The sequence below is a fragment of the Pseudophryne corroboree genome, chromosome 3 (genome assembly GCF_028390025.1).
Source record: "Pseudophryne corroboree isolate aPseCor3 chromosome 3, aPseCor3.hap2, whole genome shotgun sequence".
NCBI lineage: Eukaryota > Metazoa > Chordata > Amphibia > Anura > Myobatrachidae > Pseudophryne > Pseudophryne corroboree.
Genome location: NC_086446.1, coordinates 435678459 through 435705191, shown reverse-complemented (window position 1 = coordinate 435705191; position 26733 = coordinate 435678459). Strand labels below are relative to the sequence as shown.

General features: G+C 43.9%; 1 protein-coding gene across 3 annotated transcripts in view; it reads left to right on the top strand.

The window, feature by feature from the left end:
• ST6GALNAC1 (ST6 N-acetylgalactosaminide alpha-2,6-sialyltransferase 1) overlaps window positions 1–26733 on the top strand; it is a 315054-nt gene that overhangs the window by 166842 nt on the left and 121479 nt on the right. For all 3 annotated transcript variants that reach the window (XM_063960425.1, XM_063960426.1, XM_063960424.1), the window contains exon 4: window positions 4409–4580. In XM_063960425.1, coding sequence (XP_063816495.1) covers window positions 4409–4580 — 172 coding nt within the window. The remainder of the gene's footprint in view (window positions 1–4408; window positions 4581–26733) is intronic.

Sequence of the window (26733 nt, the reverse complement as noted above, 5' to 3'; positions counted from 1 at the left end):
CGGTCTACAGAAACAGTATTCACATCACTAGAACTGTCTACAGAAACAGTATTCACATCACTAGAAGTGTCTATAGTAACAGTATTTACTATTTACTGTTACTGTAGACAGTTCTAGTGATGTAAATACTGTTACTATAGACAGTTCTAGTGATGTAAATACTGTTACTGTAGACAGTTCTAGTGATGTGAATACTGTTTCTGTAGACCGTTCTAGTGATGTAAATACTGTTACTATAGACAGTTCTAGTGATGTAAATACTGTTACTGTGGACAGTTCTAGTGATGTAAATACTGTTACTGTAGACAGTGCTAGTGATGTAAATACTGTTACTATAGACAGTTCTAGTGATGTGAATACTGTTACTGTAGATAGTTCTAGTGATGTGAATACTGTTTCTGTAGACAGTTCTAGTGATGTGAATACTGTTACTGTAGACAGTTCTAGTGATGTGAATACTGTTTCTGTAGACAGTTCTAGTGATGTAAATACTATTACTATAGACAGTTCTAGTGATGTGAATACTGTTACTGTAGATAGTTCTAGTGATGTGAATACTGTTTCTGTAGACAGTTCTAGTGATGTGAATACTGTTACTGTAGACAGTTCTAGTGATGTGAATACTGTTTCTGTAGACAGTTCTAGTGATGTAAATACTATTACTATAGACAGTTCTAGTGATGTAAATACTGTTACTGTAGATAGTTCTAGTGATGTGAATACTGTTACTGTAGACAGTTCTAGTGATGTGAATACTGTTACTGTAGACAGTTCTAGTGATGTGAATACTGTTACTGTAGACAGTTCTAGTGATGTAAATACTGTTACTGTGGACAGTTCTAGTGATGTAAATACTGTTACTGTAGACAGTTCTAGTGATGTAAATACTGTTACTATAGACAGTTCTAGTGATGTAAATACTGTTACTATAGACAGTGCTAGTGATGTAAATACTGTTACTATAGACAGTGCTAGTGATGTAAATACTGTTACTATAGACAGTTCTAGTGATGTGAATACTGTTACTGTAGATAGTTCTAGTGATGTGAATACTGTTTCTGTAGACAGTTCTAGTGATGTGAATACTGTTACTGTAGACAGTTCTAGTGATGTGAATACTGTTTCTGTAGACAGTTCTAGTGATGTAAATACTATTACTATAGACAGTTCTAGTGATGTAAATACTGTTACTGTAGATAGTTCTAGTGATGTGAATACTGTTTCTGTAGACAGTTCTAGTGATGTAAATACTGTTACTATAGACAGTTCTAGTGATGTGAATACTGTTACTGTAGACAGTTCTAGTGATGTGAATACTGTTTCTGTAGACAGTTCTAGTGATGTAAATACTGTTACTATAGACAGTTCTAGTGATGTGAATACTGGGGGTAATTCCAAGTTGATCGCAGCAGGATTTTTTTTAGCAATTGGGCAAAACCATGTGCACTGCAGGGGGGGCAGATATAACATGTGCAGAGAGAGTTAGATTTGGGCGGGTTATTTTGTTTCTGTGCAGGGTAAATACTGGCTGCTTTATTTTTACACTGCAAATTAGATTGCAGATTGAACACACCCCACCCAAATCTAACTCTCTCTGCACATGTTATATCTGCCTCCCCTGCAGTGCACATGGTTTTGCCCAATTGCTAACAAAAATCCTGCTGCGATCAACTTGGAATTACCCCCACTGTTTCTGTAGACAGTTCTAGTGATGTGAATACTGTTACTGTAGACAGTTCTAGTGATGTAAATACTGTTACTATAGACAGTTCTAGTGATGTAAATACTGTTACTATAGACAGTTCTAGTGATGTGAATACTGTTTCTGTAGACAGTTCTAGTGATGTGAATACTGTTTCTGTAGACAGTTCTAGTGATGTGAATACGGTTACTGTAGACAGTTCTAGTGATGTAAATACTGTTACTATAGACAGTTCTAGTGATGTGAATACTGTTACTGTAGACAGTTCTAGTGATGTAAATACTGTTACTATAGACAGTTCTAGTGATGTGAATACTGTTACTGTAGACAGTTCTAGTGATGTAAATACTGTTACTGTAGACAGTTCTAGTGATGTAAATACTGTTACTGTAGACAGTTCTAGTGATGTAAATACTGTTACTGTAGACAGTTCTAGTGATGTAAATACTGTTACTGTAGACAGTGCTAGTGACAGTATTTACATCACTAGAACTGTCTACAGTAACAGTATTTACATCACTAGAACTATCTACAGTAACAGTATTTACATCACTAGAACTGTCTACAGTAACAGTATTTACATCACTAGAACTGTCTACAGTAACAGTATTCACATCACTAGAACTGTCTACAGTAACAGTATTCACATCACTAGAACTGTCTATAGTAACAGTATTTACATCACTAGAACTGTCTACAGTAACAGTATTCACATCACTAGAACTGTCTACAGTAACAGTATTTTCATCACTAGAACTGTCTACAGAAACATTATTCACATCACTAGAACTGTCTACAGTAACAGTATTTACATCACTAGAACTGTCTACAGTAACAGTATTTACATCACTAGAACTGTCTACAGTAACAGTATTTACATCACTAGAACTGTCTACAGAAACATTATTCACATCACTAGAACTGTCTACAGTAACAGTATTTACATCACTAGAACTGTCTACAGTAACAGTATTTACATCACTAGAACTGTCTACAGTAACAGTATTTACATCACTAGAACTGTCTACAGCAGGCATGTCCAAACTGAGGCCCTCCAGCTGTTGTGAAACTACATATACCAGCATGCCTTGACACAGTTTTGGGGTCAGAGAATGCAAAACTGTGTCAGGGCATGCTGGGATGTGTAGTTTCTCAGCAGCTGGAGGGCCGCAGTTTGGACAGGCCTGGTCTACAGTAACAGTATTTACATCACTAGCACTGTCTACAGTAACAGTATTCACATCACTAGAACTGTCTACAGTAACAGTATTCACATCACTAGAACTGTCTACAGTAACAGTATTTACATCACTAGAACTGTCTACAGTAACAGTATTTACATCACTAGAACTGTCTATAGTAACAGTATTTACATCACTAGAACGGTCTACAGTAACAGTATTCACATCACTAGAACTGTCTACAGAAACAGTATTCACATCACTAGAACTGTCTACAGTAACAGTATTTACATCACTAGAACTGTCTACAGAAACAGTATTTACATCACTAGAACTGTCTACAGTAACAGTATTTACATCACTAGAACTGTCTACAGAAACAGTATTTACATCACTAGAACTGTCTACAGAAACAGTATTTACATCACTAGAACTGTCTACAGAAACAGTATTTACATCACTAGAACTGTCTACAGTAACAGTAAGGTCACATCCTCCTTTCTTGCAGTGGAATGCACGTGGACCCCTGTATACAGTGGGGAATACATACTATTTACTGGTAGCCAGGATGCTGGCTGTCACGAAACCAACGGCGGCATCCTGGCCACCAGTATGCCGCAGCGGGGTGAGCACTGCCGGCATACAGGTACGCTCGCCACATATTCTCCCTCTGTGGGTGTCGTGGACATCCACAGAGGGAGAATAGCCTGTGGTGCCGGTATTCCGGCAGTGACTCTCACCGCCTGTGGGTGTTCCGGTGGCGGCATTGTGACCGCCGGGATCCCGACAGGCGGTCTCGTTATTGCCTACCAACAGTGGTGCGTGCTGCATACTTCTATGGCATTTTATGAGCAAAGCAGCCAAACATGCAAACTTAAGATGTGAAAAAAGTTATTGCTAATCTAATTAGAAAGTGTACTATGTATGGGTCAGCTGTTTGCATCTAAAACATAACTTGTTGGGAATAATGTGTGTGCAGGTGTTGATATTGTTATATAGGCACACACCAGCTGATGACTCAAATTATGAACAGTCCAGTGACTTAACCAATGGTGTTGGTTTATTAATATGAAGCAGGTACAACCTTACCCAATGTTACATGCACTCTGGGGATGAGCATGTATTAACCAGTTCTGTCATAGGAGCTAAGCAGGAGACCTCTGTCTCTCACCTATGTCACTCTACACAGTAAAGACAAGATGGCCCCTGCACGTGCTTAGTAGAGATCTCGGTAGCCATCTTGGGATAGAGCATGAAGCCTCCCTGGAGAACAGGAAGTTTGTTAGCCAGCGCAGTAGCACACTCTACTGTCATCATTACTAACTTCAGCTCTGACCATAACACTGAGGTTACTAGTGTACAAACTTTAGAGGAACATCATGCTACGATCACTCATAAATTCCTGAAGCTTCCTTAAAATGGAGTTGCAAATATAACATTATAATAATGAGCTAGATGATTTGTTTCTATGTTGCACCTTATATGTGTCTTTTAAACAACATTAACTCTTTATTGCATTGTTTAGTGGTTCAGGAGGTGGTCTCTGCTCTCCCCTATGTACCAGATCAACAGCTGCTCCTCGCAAAGAAGAGTAATGAGTTTCCACGCTGCGATAGCTGTGCTGTGGTGGGAAATGGGGGCATTCTCAATGCATCTCGCCTTGGCAAGGAGATTGATGCACATGATTATGTATTCCGGTAAGTTCCTAAAATGTAAAATTAAATATATGTAATTTGAGAACTTCCAAGGTGATATGTATATTTAATATTATATTGTTGGCCATTTTCCACTTTAATATTATATTAATATCTATGGCAGATTGTAAAAGGGAGGGAAGAGTACACCTTCAGCTGCACATTTTGTAATTTGTGGGCAGTTTGAAAACACAGATGTAATTTCATTAGTCATTATTAGATCTACCAATAAGGTAAATACTAACAATTTAGAATAGTGCGCCCCCCCTGCCATCCCTTTAACTGTGCTCCCGGGGCTGGCCGCTGCTGCACACTCCGTGTAGCGGTGGCCCCCCTGCACCCCCCAGCTGCTAGCACCTACTCTGTGGACACAGGGCTGGCCGCTGCTGCACACTCCGTGTAGCAGTGGCTCCCTGCTACCGTCATCCCTCTGTGGTCCCGGGGGGCTGGCCGCTGCTGCACACTCCATGCTGCGGCTGCTTCCTGCACCCCCTGCTGCCGGCACCTAATTGGTGTCCCGGCTGCAGATATTGCATTGCAGCCACGGAAACCCCCTCAGCTGCACAAGCTGCCATGTAAATGGCAACTTGTGCAGAGATTCGGGGGCAGTTCGCCATCTCAGGATGGCAAACAGATTCTCAATCAAACTCCACAAAAAATACTTTTTCAGAGTTTGATGAATGTGACAATTTCTACATCTCCTGCAGAATATAGAAATTGTGCCATTTTAAGGATGATGAATATGGACCTGGGTAACAAATGGATAAACCACTTGTCTTGTTTACTAACTAACATGACAACTATAAATTAGTAAATCAATGGATAACAAATGAAGAAAAAAGCAATTGCCTTCAGATAAAAGTAATGTGACTTAAGTGACTTCTGCCATAACAAACAAGCTGTATACAAAATAACAATAGTATTACTTCCGTCCAGGACTTGCATAAAGATAAACACAATAATATGGCACACAATACTGACATAGGGGGTTATTACTGACATTGGGGGTTATTCAGAATTGTTCACAAACCAAAAAAGTTAGCATTAGGGCAAAACCATGCTGCACTGCATGGGGGACAGATGTAACATGTGCAGAGAGAGTTAGATTTGGGTGGGGTGTGTTCAAACTGAAATCTAAGTTGCAGTGTAAAATTAGAGCAGCCAGTATTTACCCTGCACAGAAACAATATAACAAACCCAAATGGTGGCCCAAGTGTGGCGCCCTGTTCAGCCGCTCTATTGGAACGTGCCTGGAGCCGGCCCTGCACGGGAATATCTCGGTACTGCATGTTGGTTCAGTATAATGAGTATAGGACAGTGACATTACCGTGTTCCTGTCACCCCTGCTTCCCCATTCACACATTATCTCCCTGTCACCCCTGCCTCCCCAGTCGCCCACTATCTCCCTGTCAACCCTGCCTCCCACTATCTCCCTGTCTACCTGTCACCCACTATCTCCCTGTCACCCCTGCCTCCCCAGTCATCCACTATCTCCCTATCACCCCTGCCTCCCCAGTCACCCACTATCTCCCTATCACCCCTGCCTCCCTAATCACCTACTATCTCCTTGTCACCCACTATCTCCCTGTACCCTTGGGGGTACTATTGTGTGGCCATGGCCCTTCCTTGTGAGACCATACCCCTTGCACGTTCTCCCTTTAAAAGTTATCCGTTCAAGGGTCGCCAAAATCTATATTTGCTTACCAAAAAAAGTAAGCTTGGGCCGGCCCTGATAACTCCCATAGTGCAATGGTCACTATAAACATGGATGACAAATGTATTAGTTCACAATAACATACATAACAGTGGTTTAGCATTTATTCATGTGACAATGATATCAATATAGTAATAAACTAGCTAACACCATGTAACTACTTGAACTGTGTTTTTGTGCATGGGGCAGCAGTGTGATAATAGTCACATTTGGACATACAGTACAGGCTGGGGACATGCAGTCAGGATAGACAGAGGAGACAGAGCCTCCCTTATTATAATAAGATAAAATATAAGATTTTATAGAAAACACCATTAGAATAATACAAGGAAGATACTTTGTGGAGATCCCTGAAGCTGCAGAAAGACGAGAGACAGGGGCGGATTGGTCATAGGGCTCACAGGGAAGATTCCCAGTGGTCTGATGTGCATGTGGGACCTGTTTTGTTTGTTGATGTGTGAGGTGTGGTGCTGTTGCCATGGTTACACGGTATACCTCTGGTGCTCGTATCTTTCTAGGACCACTTTCAGTTCCCAATCTGTCCCTGCCCAACTTTGAAAGAAAGTGCAATGGAATATGCCAGCGCTACATAAATGTTAATAAATAAATTATAATAGATGTTACAGCCAAGAATTATAAAACCTCTTGGTGTCACTGGGTCTTTCAAACTGCAGTGGAAATTTAATACAAATTGCAATACCAAAAGCTATATTATCATACATTTCATTTTTTTCTGCCTATGGGGGCCAGTTTCTGTTATTGTTTACTGTGGGGGTCAATGTGTTTTTTTTATTGTGCAATGTTTTTCATCTGCGCTTGCGTTTGAGTTCGTACTGTCGAAGTCAAAAATATTACATAAAAAGAACATACAAACTATACACATTATGAGTTGCTATACTTGCAAATACGCGCAGCGAGCACAGCAATATATGGTAACACACGCATTTACACGGACATGCCACAGAGATGGATTCAACACTTATTTCATACAGTACATAATTATAATAATATCAAGCGCCAGACATCATGATGATTTAAAATTATATAATGAAGTAATGTCATGTATGTGTATTATTTGAACAAAGCAAGATAGACCTGTCATATTTACTATTAAAGCAACCAGATCAATGTGTAGATTCATTTGATACTTGTTATTAAGTTGTAGGACATTGCAACAAATAATTATGATTAAATGTATGTAAGCTAAAATCACTTTTGTTAGAACAATAGATATTCCAAACAGGTAGTGGACAGGAAGCTCAGGCCAGCCCCCTCAGACATCCCCAAGGCTTAACCTGATCAGCACACGAACAAACCAGTGACTCATAATGAATGAGAGTCCCCTCCCCCCAAAATACTAGATAACACATTGCTGATCACACAGGAGGTCAGTTGCTGTTTTGGTCTCAGAGTAAGATGGAGTGCAAGCATGATTTTACACAGAGAGAGAGAGAGAGAGAGAGACATAAGCATAAAGGGAATGGTATTGTATTGCTGGCCTGTAACTGTATGTAACTGTAACTGTATGTAACTGTAACTATGTTTTAACTGCTTACTGTGTGAGTGTAACACTGTAACTATAGGTATACTGTACTTTGTAATATATTGAATCCATATCCTTTTAATAACAAATATATACATCGATGAGCTTTGGAACTCAGATAATGTGTGAGTGTATTGTTTTCTCTTATGGGATGCAGTGTTTTGCGATGTAAAGCGCACTTTTATCATATATGGTGATAAGATGCGCCTGGCATCTGCAGTATATATTAGAGTGGGCATTTTAAATATTTGTGAGAAAGCAATTTGGCATTCACAGATGGGGGCTGGTCCGCGATATCAGGGTCTTAATGATGCACTGTACATTACAAACGCGGCTGTAATCGACCAGCTCCGATGGACGCATCGCGACGCTGATGAAAATAACATCCACGTGTATTGTTGTGATATCAGTAAGCCAATGATATGAAATTTCAAGGGACAATGCGTTTCTCATAATATTTAAGATGCTAAAATGTATTTTTATTGTTGCAAAACAAAGTTCAAATAAGTCATAATAAGAATTTACTTACCGATAATTCTATTTCTCATAGTCCGTAGTGGATGCTGGGACTCCGTAAGGACCATGGGGAATAGCGGCTCCGCAGGAGACTGGGCACAAAAGTAAAAGCTTGAACTAACTGGTGTGCACTGGCTCCTCCCCCTATGACCCTCCTCCAAGCCTCAGTTAGGATACTGTGCCCGGACGAGCGTACATAATAAGGAAGGATATTGAATCCCGGGTAAGACTCATACCAGCCACACCAATCACACCGTACAACCTGTGATCTGAACCCAGTTAACAGTATGATAAACGAAGGAGCCTCTGAAAAGATGGCTCACAACAATAATAACCCGAATTTTGTAACAATAACTATATACAAGTATTGCAGACAATCCGCACTTGGGATGGGCGCCCAGCATCCACTACGGACTATGAGAAATAGAATTATCGGTAAGTAAATTCTTATTTTCTCTAACGTCCTAAGTGGATGCTGGGACTCCGTAAGGACCATGGGGATTATACCAAAGCTCCCAAACGGGCGGGAGAGTGCGGATGACTCTGCAGCACCGAATGAGAGAACTCCAGGTCCTCCTCAGCCAGGGTATCAAATTTGTAGAATTTAGCAAACGTGTTTGCCCCTGACCAAGTAGCTGCTCGGCAAAGTTGTAAAGCCGAGACCCCTCGGGCAGCCGCCCAAGATGAGCCCACCTTCCTTGTGGAAGGGGCTTTTACAGATTTTGGCTGTGGCAGGCCTGCCACAGAATGCGCAAGCTGAATTGTACTACAAATCCAACGAGCAATCGTCTGCTTAGAAGCAGGAGCACCCAGCTTGTTGGGTGCATACAGGATAAACAGCGAGTCAGATTTCCTGACTCCAGCCGTCCTGGAAATATATATTTTGAGGGCCCTGACTACGTCCAGTAACTTGGAGTCTTCCAAGTCCCTAGTAGCCGCAGGCACCACAATAGGCTGGTTCACGTGAAACGCTGAAACCACCTTTGGGAGAAATTGAGGACTAGTCCTCAATTCTGCCCTATCCGTGTGAAAAATCAGGTAAGGGCTTTTATAAGATAAAGCCGCCAATTCTGAGACACGCCTGGCTGAAGCCAGGGCTAACAGCATTACCACCTTCCATGTGAGATATTTTAATTCCATAGTGGTGAGTGGTTCCAAACCAATGTGATTTTAGGAACCCCAAAACCACATTGAGATCCCAAGGTGCCACCGGGGGCACAAAAGGAGGCTGTATATGCAGTACCCCTTTGACAAACGTCTGGACTTCAGGCACTGAAGCCAGTTCTTTTTGGAAGAAAATCGACAGGGCCGAAATTTGAACCTTAATGGACCCTAATTTTAGGCCCATAGACAGTCCTGTTTGCAGGAAATGTAGGAAGCGACCCAGTTGAAATTCCTCTGTAGGGGCCTCTTTGGCCTCACACCACGCAACATATTTTCGCCAAATGCGGTGATAATGTTTTGCGGTTACATCCTTCCTGGCCTTTATCAGGGTAGGGATGACTTCTTCTGGAATGCCTTTTTCCTTCAGGATCCGGCGTTCAACCGCCATGCCGTCAAACGCAGCCGCGGTAAGTCTTGGAACAGACAAGGTCCCTGCTGGAGCAGGTCCTTTCTTAGAGGTAGAGGCCACGGGTCCTCCGTGAGCATCTCTTGAAGTTCCGGGTACCAAGTCCTTCTTGGCCAATCCGGAACCACGAGTATAGTTCTTACTCCTCTCCTTTTTATGATTCTCAGTACTTTTGGTATGAGAGGCAGAGGAGGGAACACATACACTGACTGGTACACCCATGGTGTTACCAGAGCGTCCACCGCTATTGCCTGAGGGTCCCTTGACCTGGCGCAATATCTGTCTAGTTTTTTGTTGAGACGGGACGCCATCATGTCCACCTTTGGTTTTTCCCAACGGTTTACCATCTCTTGGAAGACTTCTGGATGAAGTCCCCACTCCCCCGGGTGAAGGTCGTGTCTGCTGAGGAAGTCCGCTTCCCAGTTGTCCACTCCCGGAATGAACACCGCTGACAGTGCTATCACATGATTCTCCGCCCAGCGAAGAATCCTTGCAGCTTCTGCCATCGCCCTCCTGCTTCTCGTGCCGCCCTGTCTGTTTACGTGGGCGACTGACGTGATGTTGTCCGATTGGATCAATACCGCCTGACCCTGAAGCAGGGGTTTTGCTTGACTTAGGGCATTGTAAATGGCCCTTAGTTCCAGAATGTTTATATGAAGAGATGTTTCCATGCTTGACCACAAGCCCTGGAAATTTTGTCCCTGTGTGACTGCTCCCCAGCCTCTCAGGCTGGCATCTGTGGTCACCAGGATCCAATCCTGAATGCCGAATCTGCGGCCCTCTAGTAGATGAGCACTCTGCAGCCACCACAGAAGAGACACCCTTGTCCTTGGCAACAGGGTTATCCGCTGATGCATCTGAAGATGCGATCCGGACCATTTGTCCAGAAGATCCCACTGAAACGTTCTTGCATGGAATCTTCCAAATGGAATCGCTTCGTAAGAAGCCACCATTTTTCCCAGGACCCTCGTGCACTGATGCACTGACACCTGGCCTGGTTTTAGGAGATTCCTGACTAGCTCAGATAACTCCCTGGCCTTCTCCTCTGGGAGAAACACCTTTTTCTGGACTGTGTCCAGAATCATTCCTAGGAACAGGAGACGTGTCGTTGGAATCAGCTGCGATTTTGGAATATTTAGAATCCACCCGTGCTGACGTAACACTAACTGAGATAGTGCTACTCCGACTTCTACTGTTCCCTGGACCTTGCCCTTATCAGGAGATCGTCCAAGTAAGGGATAATTAAAACGCCTTTTCTTCGAAGAAGAATCATCATTTCGGCCATTACCTTGGTAAAGACCCGAGGTGCCGTGGACAACCCAAACGGCAGCGTCTGAAACTGATAATGACAGTTTTGTACTACAAACCTGAGGTACCCTTGGTGAGAAGGGTAGATTGGGACGTGGAGATAAGCATCTTTGATGTCCAGAGACACCATATAGTCCCCTTCTTCCAGGTTTGCTATCACTGCTCTGAGTGACTCCATCTTGAATTTGAACCTCTTTATGTAAGTGTTCAAGGATTTTAGATTTAAAATTGGTCTCACCGAGCCGTCCGGCTTTGGTACCACAAACAGCGTGGAATAATACCCCTTTCCCTGTTGTAGGAGAGGTACCTTGATTATCACCTGCTGGGAATACAGCTTGTGAATGGCTTCCAAAACTGCCTCCCTGTCGGAGGGAGACTTTGGTAGAGCAGACTTCAGGAACCGGCGAGGGGGAGACGTCTCGAATTCCAGTTTGTACCCCTGTGATACTACCTGCAGAATCCAGGGGTCCACTTGCGAGTGAGCCCACTGCGCGTTGAAATTTTTGAGACGGGCCCCCACCGTGTCCGAGTCCGCTTGTAAAGCCCCAGCGTCATGCTGAAGACTTGGCAGAAGCAGAGGAGGGCTTCTGCTCCTGGGAAGAGGCTGCCTGGTGCAGTCTTTTTCCTCTTCCTCTGCCCCGGGGCAGAAATGAGTGGCCTTTTGCCCGCCTGTACTTATGGGAACGAAAGGACTGAGTTTGAAAAGACGGTGTCTTTTTCTGCTGAGAGGTGACCTGGGGTAAAAAGGTGGACTTTCCGGCCGTTGCCGTGGCCACCAGGTCCGATAGACCGGCCCCAAATAACTCCTCCCCTTTAAACGGCAATACTTCCATATGTCGTTTGGAATCCGCATCCCCTGACCACTGTCGCGTCCATAACGCTCTTCTGGCAGAAATGGACATAGCACTCACTCTTGATGCCAGGGTGCAAATATCCCTCTGTGCATCACGCATATATAGTAATGCATCCTTCAAATGCTCTATAGTTAGTAATATACTGTCCCTATCCAGGGTATCAATATTTTCAGTCAGGGAATCCGACCACGCCACTCCAGCACTGCAGCTGGTTCTTTGAGGGCGGCCGTATCAGGAGACGGTAACGCTACTTGTTTAGATAAACGTGTGAGCGCTTTATCTACTCTAGGGGGTGTTTCCCAACGCACCCTAACCTCTGGCGGGAAAGGGTATAGTGCCAATAATTTATTAGAAATTAGCACTTTTTTATCGGGGGAAACCCACGCTTTATCACACACCTCATTTAATTCATCTGACTCAGGAAAAGCTACTGGTAGTTTTTTCACTCCCCACATAATACCCTTCTTTGTGGTACTTGTAGTGTCAGAAATGTTCAATGCCTCCTTCATTGCCGTGATCATGTAACGTGTGGCCCCACTGGACATTACGTTTGTCTCCTCACCGTCGACACTGGACTCAGTATCCGTGTCTGGGTCTGTGTCGACCCACTGAGGTAACGGGCGTTTTATCGCCCCTGACGGTGTCTGAGACGCCTGGACAGGCACTAATTGATTTGTCGGCTGTCTCATGTCGTCAACAGTTTTTTGTAAAGTGCTGACATTGTCACGTAGTTCTTTAAATACAACCATCCAGTCAGGTGTCGACTCCCTAGGGGGTGACATCACTAATACAGGCAATTGCTCTGCTTCCACATCATTTTCCTCCTCATACATGTCGACACAATCGTACCGACACCCAGCACACACACAGGGAATGCTCTGATAGAGGACAGGACCCCACTAGCCCTTTGGGGAGACAGAGGGAGAGTTTGCCAGCACACACCAGAGCGCTATATATATATATAGGGATAACCTTATATAAGTGTTACTCCCTTTTATAGCTGCTGTTTATAATTTAGCTGCCAATAGTGCCCCCCCTCTCTCGTTTTTACCCTGATTCTGTAGGGACTGCAGGGGAGAGTCAGGGAGCCGTCCTTCCAGCGGAACTGTGAGGGAAAATGGCGCTTGTGTGCTGAGGAGATAGGCTCCGCCCCTTCACGACGGCCTTATCTCCCGCTTTTTTCTGGAAAACTGGCAGGGGTTAAATACATCCATATAGCCCAGGAGCTATATGTGATGTATTTCTTTTGCCATCCTAAGGTATTTCCGTTTTTATTGCGTCTCAGGGCGCTCCCCCCCAGCGCCCTGCACCCTCAGTGACTGGAGTGTGAAGTGTGCTGAGAGCAATGGCGCACAGCTGCAGTGCTGTGCGCTACCTTAGTTGAAGACAGGAACGTCTTCTGCCGCCGATTTCACCGGACCTCTTCGTTCTTCTGGCTCTGTAAGGGGGCCGGCGGCGCGGCTCCGGGACCCATCCAGGCTGAACCTGTGATCGTCCCTCTGGAGCTAATGTCCAGTAGCCTAAGAAACCCAATCCACTCTGCACGCAGGTGAGTTCGTTTCTTCTCCCCTTAGTCCCACGATGCAGTGAGCCTGTTGCCAGCAGGACTCACTGAAAATAAAAAACCTAAAATAAACTTTTACTCTAAGCAGCTCAGGAGAGCCACCTAGCATGCACCCTTCTCGTTCGGGCACAAAAATCTAACTGAGGCTTGGAGGAGGGTCATAGGGGGAGGAGCCAGTGCACACCAGTTAGTTCAAGCTTTTACTTTTGTGCCCAGTCTCCTGCGGAGCCGCTATTCCCATGGTCCTTACGGAGTCCCAGCATCCACTTAGGACGTTAGAGAAATTGTGTTTGATTCAGATTGGATTGTTTATCTGTTAAGTAGGTAAAAGTACATTTAAAAGTTGCTGCATAGCCTTGATATAGTTTTTTTTTTTTTAACTCAGGCCTAAAATAACTTCTGGTGCTTGTATAATGTGTGATTTCTTTGTGACAAAGGAAGCCACATGGTCTGTCCTCCATTTTGGACTAACCACATGGCCTGTCCACCATTTTGTGTAAACCTCATGGATGTGGAAGGGGGAGGACCAGTGGCCATTTTTATGAAGGTCATTTTCTAAATAGCTGATTTTCAGTCTGCTCAGAAAAATCAGTTTCCTTGGTCACATCAAATATAATTTATGAGTTACCAATGCATTTATTTAACCCATGCCATAGTCAATTACAAATAGTTTCAATTGGGCCTAGTGAGAGTAAATGGTGAGATAAATGCTTAGCTTGGTAAAAAAAAATTGCACACAGATAGAAAAAAAGGAAAGAAAGGGTTTTGGGGTTTTTTTCTCTTTTTCCTTCCAAGACTTGTAGAATCTGGTTACTAGGGAAGATAGCCATTGAAATGCAAATTAACCCGTGTAACTGCTTTTTTTTTAGCAGTGGAAAAGCAAATAGCTTTGATATGCAAATAAGAGGTAAGGTGTCTCATAGGAGACCAGTGAATGGTACATATATATAATATTATTATAATTATGTGTATATTTATATCAGTGTATGTTCTGCAAGATAGCTATCCAATCTGAATCATATCATTTAAATTATTGATTATTGCTAGAGTCATTATAGATCTGTGTGAAATAGGATACATTTGTTGCTATATAGGTAAATTTGAAATAACAGTATTTTAAGGAAGTAAGTGTAAAGACACAAACGCAGGTCTGCATAAAAGTTTATACAGAACAAGTTGTGTCTAGTGGACAATAGTAATTAGTATTGTTCACATTTATAGAGCTGTGTGATTTGTTTTATTGCGGACGCAGGGTTTTGTACACGTGTCTCGGACAAAGTACAGGACTGCGCACGCACCATAAGAGACACACACAGTCGCGTGTTTACACAAAGTGCGTAAGAATGCGGGCGCTAAGTACAAATTATACAATAGTGTCGTTTAGTTCAAAGGTGGGATAGTAGACAATTAATACAATAGCACAAAACTACCCGGTTTCTAAAGCAGATTAGTATAAAACTTTTGTTTAAACTGTATTGCCTCTGGGGTAAAGCTGCTATCTGAATGAATTGAAATTTTCTGTACAGAAAAAAACCAAAGTGTATTTGAGTGAGCAATCGTAGGAGTGAGTGGATATTGAACCCAGGGAATTCGGGATCCCGTAGTGTGGTACATCAAGTAAGTGGAGGCTTGGTGGCGTGAGGCGGCTGACTCACGTTAGTATAAGGTTTAATACGCAAATCGTGAGGAGATTTGCAGAGGAGCATAATAGGGAATTGTGCATTGTGTAGTATTGAAGTAAAAAGATTTTTTGTTACGCTCCGAGCTGAGGGTCACAGTTTGTACATTGACCCATGGTTGTACGGCAGATAGGTAACAAGTACCTATACGCTGTGCGATTGGACCGCGGGTTTGTGGGTGTGATACATAGCACAACTTGATAACCCTTTTACGAGCTTTTGCGTAAAATCGCGGTATCATTAGCACTGTATAGAGCATACGCAAGCGTGATTTGTGTATAAAAAGTGTATAGGGAGTTTTCGCTGGTCTCTCTCAGGAAAATCTCCAGCGGCAGATATTTACTGAAAAAGGTAAGTCACTCCTAACACTTCCAGTAACTAGAAACCAATAGGGCCTCACTGGGTACGCGGTGTTCACTATTGGAGTGAGTCGTGGTACTCAGCCGAGAAGGAGCGAGTGAAAGCGCTAGGTGTATTTCAACGTCTATCTGCGGTGTGCATTGAAGATTGCGTTTATTGGCAAAAAGTCCGCGATGGGATCCAATTGCACAAGCAGTGGGCGTTTGGTAGCTAGGGTTCAGGCTGAAGAAGAGTTGGGACCGAGAAGGTCAGACTCGGGACCGAGAAGGTCAGAATTGCGACAGAGAGGGTCAGCAAGGTTTATTATGTGTGAAAAGTATGGTTCACACACGGAGGCTTTTTGCAATGAATGGTTACGTATGACTGACAAAGATAGGGTACCATTCCCTAGGGTGGGCAGCTTTGAACCAGAGGTATTGCAGAACTTAAGGATAAGGATATGTCTGATAAAGTCCCGAAAACAAAGGGTCAGACATACAAATTGTTTAAACCTGTGGCAGCAAGAGGGGTTGGAGAGTTTGATCCTAAGGTATTGCAGGGGGTATGTCTAACCAAAGTCATATAAGACAAGAATGGAAATATAAGAACTGTTTGAACTTGTAGCAACAATAAACAAGTAGGAAGAAAAAAAAAAAAAGAGAATGCAAGTACACCGCCATATGTAGATGTGGAAGCAGTTACGGCCAGCATACAAACTATAGAAAATAATAAAAATATGAAAAATATGACTGTAACCTGTATATGTACTAATGAATGTTGAAGTTTTATTTAGGAGGAGAAGGTGACCTGATTGTTTTCAGCCATTTCTCATGTACCCAGAGGAGTATCCAACCGGTAAAAGAAGAGCAGTAGCCTGTGGGGGAAGTGGCTGAGACCAGAGGAACAGGTAAGTATGGTATCATTCGTGTACACATATAGTAAAATCTAAAAAATAAAAATAAAAATCAAGAAAGTAACGTCAGAAATGGAGAAAAAACCTGTCCGCACATTAGTATTTACTAGAGATGAGCGGGTTCGGTTCCTCGGAATCCGAACCCGCCCGAACTTCATGTTTTTTTTCACGGGTCCGAGCGACTCGGATCTTCCCGCCTTGCTCGGTTAACCCGAGCGCGCCCGAACGTCATCATGACGCTGTCGGATTCTCGCGAGGCTCGGATTCTATCGCGAGACTCGGATTCTATATAAGGAGCCGCGCGTCGCCGCCATTTTCACTCGTGCATTGAGATTGATAGGGAGAGGACGTGTCTGGCGTCCTCTCCATTAGAATAGAGATAGATTAGATAGAGAGAGAGAGATTGTGCAGAGTCGCAGACAGAGTTAGTTTACCACAGTCAGTGACCAGTGCAGTTGCTAGTTAACTTTTATTTAATATAATATATCCGTTCACTTCTCTCTGCTATATCCGTTCTCTGCCTGAAAAAAAAAACGATACACAGCACAGTCAGTCACACAGTGTGACTCAGTCTGTGTGCACTCAGCTCAGCCCAGTGTGCTGCACAGTCATCAATGTATAAATTAAAAGCTTATAATTAATTGTGGGGGAGACTGGGGAGCACTGCAGGTTGTTAGCAGGAGCCAGGAGTACAATTATATTAATTAACAGTGCACACTTTTGCTGCAGGAGTGGTGACCAGTGCCTGACCACCAGTATAGTATTGTTGTATACTACTAATATCTCTTTAAATATCAACCAGTCTATATTAGCAGCAGACACAGTACAGTGCGGTAGTTCACGGCTGTGGCTACCTCTGTGTCGGCACACGGCAGGCAGTCCGTCCGACCAGAATTGTATTATTTATTATTATATACCTACCACCTAACCGTGTTTTTTTTTTCATTCTTTATACCGTCATAGTGTCATCCTAATTGTTACGAGTATACTACTATCTCTTTATCAACCAGTGTACAGTGCGGTAGTTCACGGCTGTGGCTACCTCTGTGTCGGCACACGGCAGGCAGTCCGTCCGACCAGAATTGTATTATTTATTATTATATACCTACCACCTAACCGTGGTTTTTTTTTCATTCTTTATACCGTCATAGTGTCATCCTAATTGTTACGAGTATACTACTATCTCTTTATCAACCAGTGTACAGTGCGGTAGTTCACGGCTGTGGCTACCTCTGTGTCGGCACACGGCAGGCAGTCCGTCCGACCAGAATTGTATTATTTATTATTATATACCTACCACCTAACCGTGGTTTTTTTTTTCATTCTTTATACCGTCATAGTGTCATCCTAATTGTTACGAGTATACTACTATCTCTTTATCAACCAGTGTACAGTGCGGTAGTTCACGGCTGTGGCTACCTCTGTGTCGGCACACGGCAGGCAGTCCGTCCGACCAGAATTGTATTATTTATTATTATATACCTACCACCTAACCGTGGTTTTTTTTTTCATTCTTTATACCGTCATAGTGTCATCCTAATTGTTACGAGTATACTACTATCTCTTTATCAACCAGTGTACAGTGCGGTAGTTCACGGCTGTGGCTACCTCTGTGTCGGCACACGGCAGGCAGTCCGTCCGACCAGAATTGTATTATTTATTATTATATACCTACCACCTAACCGTGGTTTTTTTTTCATTCTTTATACCGTCATAGTGTCATCCTAATTGTTACGAGTATACTACTATCTCTTTATCAACCAGTGTACAGTGCGGTAGTTCACGGCTGTGGCTACCTCTGTGTCGGCACACGGCAGGCAGTCCGTCCGACCAGAATTGTATTATTTATTATTATATACCTACCACCTAACCGTGGTTTTTTTTTCATTCTTTATACCGTCATAGTGTCATCCTAATTGTTACGAGTATACTACTATCTCTTTATAAACCAGTGTACAGTGCGGTAGTTCACGGCTGTGGCTACCTCTGTGTCGGCACACGGCAGGCAGTCCGTCCGACCAGAATTGTATTATTTATTATTATATACCTACCACCTAACCGTGGTTTTTTTTTCATTCTTTATACCGTCATAGTGTCATCCTAATTGTTACGAGTATACTACTATCTCTTTATCAACCAGTGTACAGTGCGGTAGTTCACGGCTGTGGCTACCTCTGTGTCGGCACACGGCAGGCAGTCCGTCCGACCAGAATTGTATTATTTATTATTATATACCTACCACCTAACCGTGGTTTTTTTTTCATTCTTTATACCGTCATAGTGTCATCCTAATTGTTACGAGTATACTACTATCTCTTTATCAACCAGTGTACAGTGCGGTAGTTCACGGCTGTGGCTACCTCTGTGTCGGCACACGGCAGGCAGTCCGTCCGACCAGAATTGTATTATTTATTATTATATACCTACCACCTAACCGTGGTTTTTTTTTTCATTCTTTATACCGTCATAGTGTCATCCTAATTGTTACGAGTATACTACTATCTCTTTATCAACCAGTGTACAGTGCGGTAGTTCACGGCTGTGGCTACCTCTGTGTCGGCACACGGCAGGCAGTCCGTCCGACCAGAATTGTATTATTTATTATTATATACCTACCACCTAACCGTGGTTTTTTTTTCATTCTTTATACCGTCATAGTGTCATCCTAATTGTTACGAGTATACTACTATCTCTTTATCAACCAGTGTACAGTGCGGTAGTTCACGGCTGTGGCTACCTCTGTGTCGGCAGTCGGCAGGCAGTCCGTCCATCCATAATTGTATTATTATTATAATATATACCACCTAACCGTGGTTTTTTTATACCACCTAACCGTGGCAGTCCGTCCATAATTGTATACTAGTATCCAATCCATCCATCTCCATTGTTTACCTGAGGTGCCTTTTAGTTCTGCCTATAAAATATGGAGAACAAAAAAGTTGAGGTTCCAAAATTAGGGAAAGATCAAGATCCACTTCCACCTCGTGCTGAAGCTGCTGCCACTAGTCATGGCCGAGACGATGAAATGCCAGCAACGTCGTCTGCCAAGGCCGATGCCCAATGTCATAGTACAGAGCATGTCAAATCCAAAACACCAAATATCAGAAAAAAAAGGACTCCAAAACCTAAAATAAAATTGTCGGAGGAGAAGCGTAAACTTGCCAATATGCCATTTACCACACGGAGTGGCAAGGAACGGCTGAGGCCCTGGCCTATGTTCATGGCTAGTGGTTCAGCTTCACATGAGGATGGAAGCACTCAGCCTCTCGCTAGAAAACTGAAAAGACTCAAGCTGGCAAAAGCACCGCAAAGAACTGTGCGTTCTTTGAAATCCCAAATCCACAAGGAGAGTCCAATTGTGTCGTTTGCGATGCCTGACCTTCCCAACACTGGACGTGAAGAGCATGCGCCTTCCACTATTTGCATGCCCCCTGCAAGTGCTGGAAGGAGCACCCGCAGTCCAGTTCCTGATAGTCAGATTGAAGATGTCAGTGTTGAAGTACACCAGGATGAGGAGGATATGGGTGTTGCTGGCGCTGGGGAGGAAATTGACCAGGAGGATTCTGATGGTGAGGTGGTTTGTTTAAGTCAGGCACCCGGGGAGACACCTGTTGTCCGTGGGAGGAATATGGCCGTTGACATGCCAGGTGAAAATACCAAAAAAATCAGCTCTTCGGTGTGGAGGTATTTCACCACAAATGCGGACAACAGGTGTCAAGCCGTGTGTTCCCTTTGTCAAGCTGTAATAAGTAGGGGTAAGGACGTTAACCACCTCGGAACATCCTCCCTTATACGTCACCTGCAGCGCATTCATAATAAGTCAGTGACAAGTTCAAAAACTTTGGGTGACAGCGGAAGCAGTCCACTGACCAGTAAATCCCTTCCTCTTGTAACCAAGCTCACGCAAACCACCCCACCAACTCCCTCAGTGTCAATTTCCTCCTTCCCCAGGAATGCCAATAGTCCTGCAGGCCATGTCACTGGCAAGTCTGACGAGTCCTCTCCTGCCTGGGATTCCTCCGATGCATCCTTGCGTGTAACGCCTACTGCTGCTGGCGCTGCTGTTGTTGCCGCTGGGAGTCGATGGTCATCCCAGAGGGGAAGTCGTAAGCCCACTTGTACTACTTCCAGTAAGCAATTGACTGTTCAACAGTCCTTTGCGAGGAAGATGAAATATCACAGCAGTCATCCTACTGCAAAGCGGATAACTGAGGCCTTGGCATCCTGGGTGGTGAGAAACGTGGTTCCGGTATCCATCATTACTGCAGAGCCAACTAGAGACTTGTTGGAGGTACTGTGTCCCCGGTACCAAATACCATCTAGGTTCCATTTCTCTAGGCAGGCGATACCGAAAATGTACACAGACCTCAGAAAAAGAGTCACCAGTGTCCTAAAAAATGCAGCTGTACCCAATGTCCACTTAACCACGGACATGTGGACAAGTGGAGCAGGGCAGGGTCAGGACTATATGACTGTGACAGCCCACTGGGTAGATGTATGGACTCCCGCCGCAAGAACAGCAGCGGCGGCACCAGTAGCAGCATCTCGCAAACGCCAACTCTTTCCTAGGCAGGCTACGCTTTGTATCACCGCTTTCCAGAATACGCACACAGCTGAAAACCTCTTACGGCAACTGAGGAAGATCATCGCGGAATGGCTTACCCCAATTGGACTCTCCTGTGGATTTGTGGCATCGGACAACGCCAGCAATATTGTGTGTGCATTAAATCTGGGCCAATTCCAGCACGTCCCATGTTTTGCACATACCTTGAATTTGGTGGTGCAGAATTTTTTAAAAAACGACAGGGCCGTGCAAGAGATGCTGTCGGTGGCCAGAAGAATTGCGGGACACTTTCGGCGTACAGGCACCACGTACAGAAAACTGGAGCACCACCAAAAACTACTGAACCTGCCCTGCCATCATCTGAAGCAAGAAGTGGTAACGAGGTGGAATTCAACCCTCTATATGCTTCAGAGGTTGGAGGAGCAGCAAAAGGCCATTCAAGCCTATACAATTGAGCACGATATAGTAGGTGGAATGCACCTGTCTCAAGTGCAGTGGAGAATGATTTCAACGTTGTGCAAGGTTCTGATGCCCTTTGAACTTGCCACACGTGAAGTCAGTTCAGACACTGCCAGCCTGAGTCAGGTCATTCCCCTCATCAGGCTTTTGCAGAAGAAGCTGGAGGCATTGAAGGAGGAGCTAACACGGAGCGATTCCGCTAGGCATGTGGGACTTGTGGATGCAGCCCTTAATTCGCTTAACAAGGATTCACGGGTGGTCAATCTGTTGAAATCAGAGCACTACATTTTGGCCACCGTGCTCGATCCTAGATTTAAAGCCTACCTTGGATCTCTCTTTCCGGCAGACACAGGTCTGCTGGGGTTGAAAGACCTGCTGGTGACAAAATTGTCAAGTCAAGCGGAACGCGACCTGTCAACATCTCCTCCTTCACATTCTCCCGCAACTGGGGGTGCGAGGAAAAGGCTCAGAATTCCGAGCCCACCCGCTGGCGGTGATGCAGGGCAGTCTGGAGCGACTGCTGATGCTGACATCTGGTCCGGACTGAAGGACCTGACAACGATTACGGACATGTCGTCTACTGTCACTGCATATGATTCTCTCAACATTGATAGAATGGTGGAGGATTATATGAGTGACCGCATCCAAGTAGGCACGTCACACAGTCCGTACTTATACTGGCAGGAAAAAGAGGCAATTTGGAGGCCCTTGCACAAACTGGCTTTATTCTACCTAAGTTGCCCTCCCACAAGTGTGTACTCCGAAAGAGTGTTTAGTGCCGCCGCTCACCTTGTCAGCAATCGGCGTACGAGGTTACATCCAGAAAATGTGGAGAAGATGATGTTCATTAAAATGAATTATAATCAATTCCTCCGCGGAGACATTGACCAGCAGCAATTGCCTCCACAAAGTACACAGGGAGCTGAGATGGTGGATTCCAGTGGGGACGAATTGATAATCTGTGAGGAGGGGGATGTACACGGTGATATATCGGAGGGTGAAGATGAGGTGGACATCTTGCCTCTGTAGAGCCAGTTTGTGCAAGGAGAGATTAATTGCTTCTTTTTTGGGGGGGGTCCAAACCAACCCGTCATATCAGTCACAGTCGTGTGGCAGACCCTGTCACTGAAATGATGGGTTGGTTAAAGTGTGCATGTCCTGTTTTGTTTATACAACATAAGGGTGGGTGGGAGGGCCCAAGGATAATTCCATCTTGCACCTCTTTTTTCTTTTCTTTTTCTTTGCATCATGTGCTGATTGGGGTGGGTTTTTTGGAAGGGACACCCTGCGTGACACTGCAGTGCCACTCCTAGATGGGCCCGGTGTTTGTGTCGGCCACTAGGGTCGCTAATCTTACTCACACAGCTACCTCATTGCGCCTCTTTTTTTCTTTGCGTCATGTGCTGTTTGGGGAGGGTTTTTTGGAAGGGACATCCTGCGTGACACTGCAGTGCCACTCCTAGATGTGCCCGGTGTTTGTGTCGGCCACTAGGGTCGCTAATCTTACTCACACAGTCAGCTACCTCATTGCGCCTCTTTTTTTCTTTGCGTCATGTGCTGTTTGGGGAGGGTTTTTTGGAAGGGCCATCCTGCGTGACACTGCAGTGCCACTCCTAGATGGGCCCGGTGTTTGTGTCGGCCACTAGGGTCGCTAATCTTACTCACACAGCTACCTCATTGCGCCTCTTTTTTTCTTTGCGTCATGTGCTGTTTGGGGAGGGTTTTTTGGAAGGGACATCCTGCGTGACACTGCAGTGCCACTCCTAGATGGGCCCGGTGTTTGTGTCGGCCACTAGGGTCGCTTATCTTACTCACACAGCGACCTCGGTGCAAATTTTAGGACTAAAAATAATATTGTGAGGTGTGAGGTATTCAGAATAGACTGAAAATGAGTGTAAATTATGGTTTTTGAGGTTAATAATACTTTGGGATCAAAATGACCCCCAAATTCTATGATTTAAGCTGTTTTTTAGTGTTTTTTGAAAAAAACACCCGAATCCAAAACACACCCGAATCCGACAAAAAAAATTCGGTGAGGTTTTGCCAAAACGCGTTCGAACCCAAAACACGGCCGCGGAACCGAACCCAAAACCAAAACACAAAACCCGAAAAATTTCAGGCGCTCATCTCTAGTATTTACCAGTAGGAAAGCGGACAGAGACAAGGTAACACCCGGGTATTTCTTTCAGTTACCATATAAGAAGTATTCATTCCTAGCAATGCCCCTAGTAAAGATGAGCTCAGAAATGTTTGTTGGACCATGTACAGACCCTTAATACGCATGACCTAGAAGCTTGTTAAACTTTTTTTTTATCTCTTGCAGTAATAGAAAACTCTCCATCTGGATAAGACCACTGGTAAACACTAATTCGGCAAATGGGAGGTGGCTGTCTCTGTGCAAATGGACGGGCTCAATAAGGCATTGAGTGTCAGGGTGCAGACTTCTTTGCAAAATTGGAAAGGGGTCACAGTAGCTAATCTTAGATTGTGTGCTGTTGAACATCACAAGAATAATGCTAGGCGCAGAGAACAACAGGTGGAGAAGTTGAGGATGGTAAGTATACTGGCACATACAGGAAAGACCCATCAGTCCAAACCCCAGATCCCTAATGGTCAATAATATGTTACACTTGTAGGAAGGAAGGGCATTTTGCCAGAGATTGTAGGAGTAGTAGGACACATAGTCAATATAGATCCCCTAGACAGAAAACACAAGCCACATTATTAAACACATAGACGGGACCAAGGGACATATAGTAAGGAATCATAAGCCATATAGAAAACACAGATTCGGCTAATGGGAAGAACAAAATAAATGCAACATTACCCTTTGACAAAACTTGCTGGGGTTAAGATGGGGCCTCTAAACTTTTGCTTCTTTTTCCTAGCAGAAATGGCCCCTGATTAACTTAATTTTGTTAGATATGATATACATATACTATGCTCCCGCTCAGGAAGTACAAAGTATGTTAGACACCCACGAAGACTAATGTCGCATTCTACTGTTATAGATGCATGTCCATCACATGTAGAGGAAATTATCTCACAGATACCGGGTTCCCTATGAACTTAGGATGGACAGGACACTGGATTGATGGCTGGGATAGTCCCAATAGCGATACGGCAAACACAGAATTTTTTTTAAGGGGAGTAGACCAAGTAGAGAATCAATTCCCCGTAGTGCCCAATCCAGTTGTCAAATTTTTATAAAATCTTCACCTCTACAAACTCATCTGTCACCAACCTCTATTCTGTTTCTCTACAGTTTCCTCTTCATCTTTTGCGTTCACACAGGGTGGTACAATACATGGACCCAAGTACAGTTCAAACTCCACATGCCTAGGTCCTTCAGAGTTCTGCCCGAACCCAGTATATCTCAACAGCACGATGACACCAGTATTACTGCAGTGTGCCTTGTCATGCACAAAGGGTGGAGAATGGGAATACTGGTGAAGGGAAATTTTGTATAGACACTGATATGCCTGTTGGTGAATGGCAAACCTGACATTTTCTTTTTCATTTTTTTCTTCTTTCTCTCCTCTAGAGATGTTTCTTTTTTCTTTTTCTTTTTTTCTTTTTTGAGTTATGCTCATGGTACTCTACATTGCAGAGACACGATAGTTAAATTAAGATACAAAAAAAATTGTGTTCCCTACAGGAAGAGGCAGTCTGGAGGACAAAGGGGTATGGCCAGGAGTCCTCAGGACTGTGGACAGGTGGACACGGTAAGCCAGTAGCCCCCAGAGCATACCTTCCAAGTCTAGCTGAGGTGGCACACGGTCTGACTCATCTAGGCAAAGAGGGTATGTGCAGGCTGATGAGAGCCTACTGGTGTGCGCCAGGATTATATTCTCATGCAGGTAAGAGAGCAATGACCTGTCTTGCTTGCTTGAGGAAGAATATTGGTAAAGCAATACCAACAGAGCCATCCCATATCCCTCCTGTAGATGGATCTTTTCAGGAAATACAAATCGACTTCGTACAGTTAACACCCTTTAGGAATTATTGTTATGTATTGGTGTGCACTGATGTTTTCTCAAACTGGGTAGAGGCATTTCCTGCCGCCACGGATGCTGCTGTGTTTACCGCAAAGAAAAATTGCGCAGAAATTTGTGTGTAGATAATGGTACCCCTAGAAGTAGGAGCAAAGCTTGAAATTATACTATTGTGATCATAGATACTGCCACTAGTATTATGTAGCTTCGGAACCACTCCCAGATCTTCACTCAACGAATCACCCTCTTCGAAATTTGTTTTTGTTTTGGTATTTGTGTCTTTTTTGGGTTGTTTTTGGAAGACAACCTCATGTCATGATTGATCCGCACAATGAGCAGAAATACACCAATGAGGTGACAGTACAGTACCTTATTGAGATGAACCAGCATTTGAGAACTTGACAAAAGAACTTGAAACTGTAGATTGCTGGTATGCCAAATACTAACTGTCTTGATTGTGAACCAAGAGACTGTGTGATAGACAGGTGGGAAGGACCATACCAAGTTTTGTTGACAGCACTATCCCAGTGAAAGTAGCTGAGAGAGAGACTTGGGTCCACGATTCCCATTGCAGGAAAGTCGGTAGTCCGGAAGGAACTCGTAAATGGAGTGAGATCGCAAAAGTATCATCAGAGACTCTGTTCCGTGAAGACTGAGAGGCGGCACTGTTGAACACTACCTGAGCATACTAAACGGTTGCAGAAAGACCAGTCATTGTAATTGATTTGTTATGAACAAGAGTTGTTTTGTTCTATTTCTCTTTTCTCTCTTTTTTGCTGACAAACATTTTTTTTCAAGATATTCTATTTTTGCGAGGTTTTTTTATGAGGAGTTGAGTGTGGGGCTGGAACTGGTTCTGGAGGAAGGAGTGATTTCCTTATAGGATCCCAGGATTAGCCGATCAGTTTGTTAAAGTCAGAGAAAAATCAAAGGTCTAGTAGTTATGGAGTTCAGAGGTAATCAGGAACAATCAGACAATGGCTATTCACACATTGCATATAAAGAGCTCATTAATATATGTGGAAGAAAGGTTTATGAGTGGCTCTCCCCGAACTCCGAAAGTTTATGTTATTTAGGAAGGACACTACTTATAACCCTTGTTCAATGATTAAACAGACCTAGCATACGTTCCAGAAAT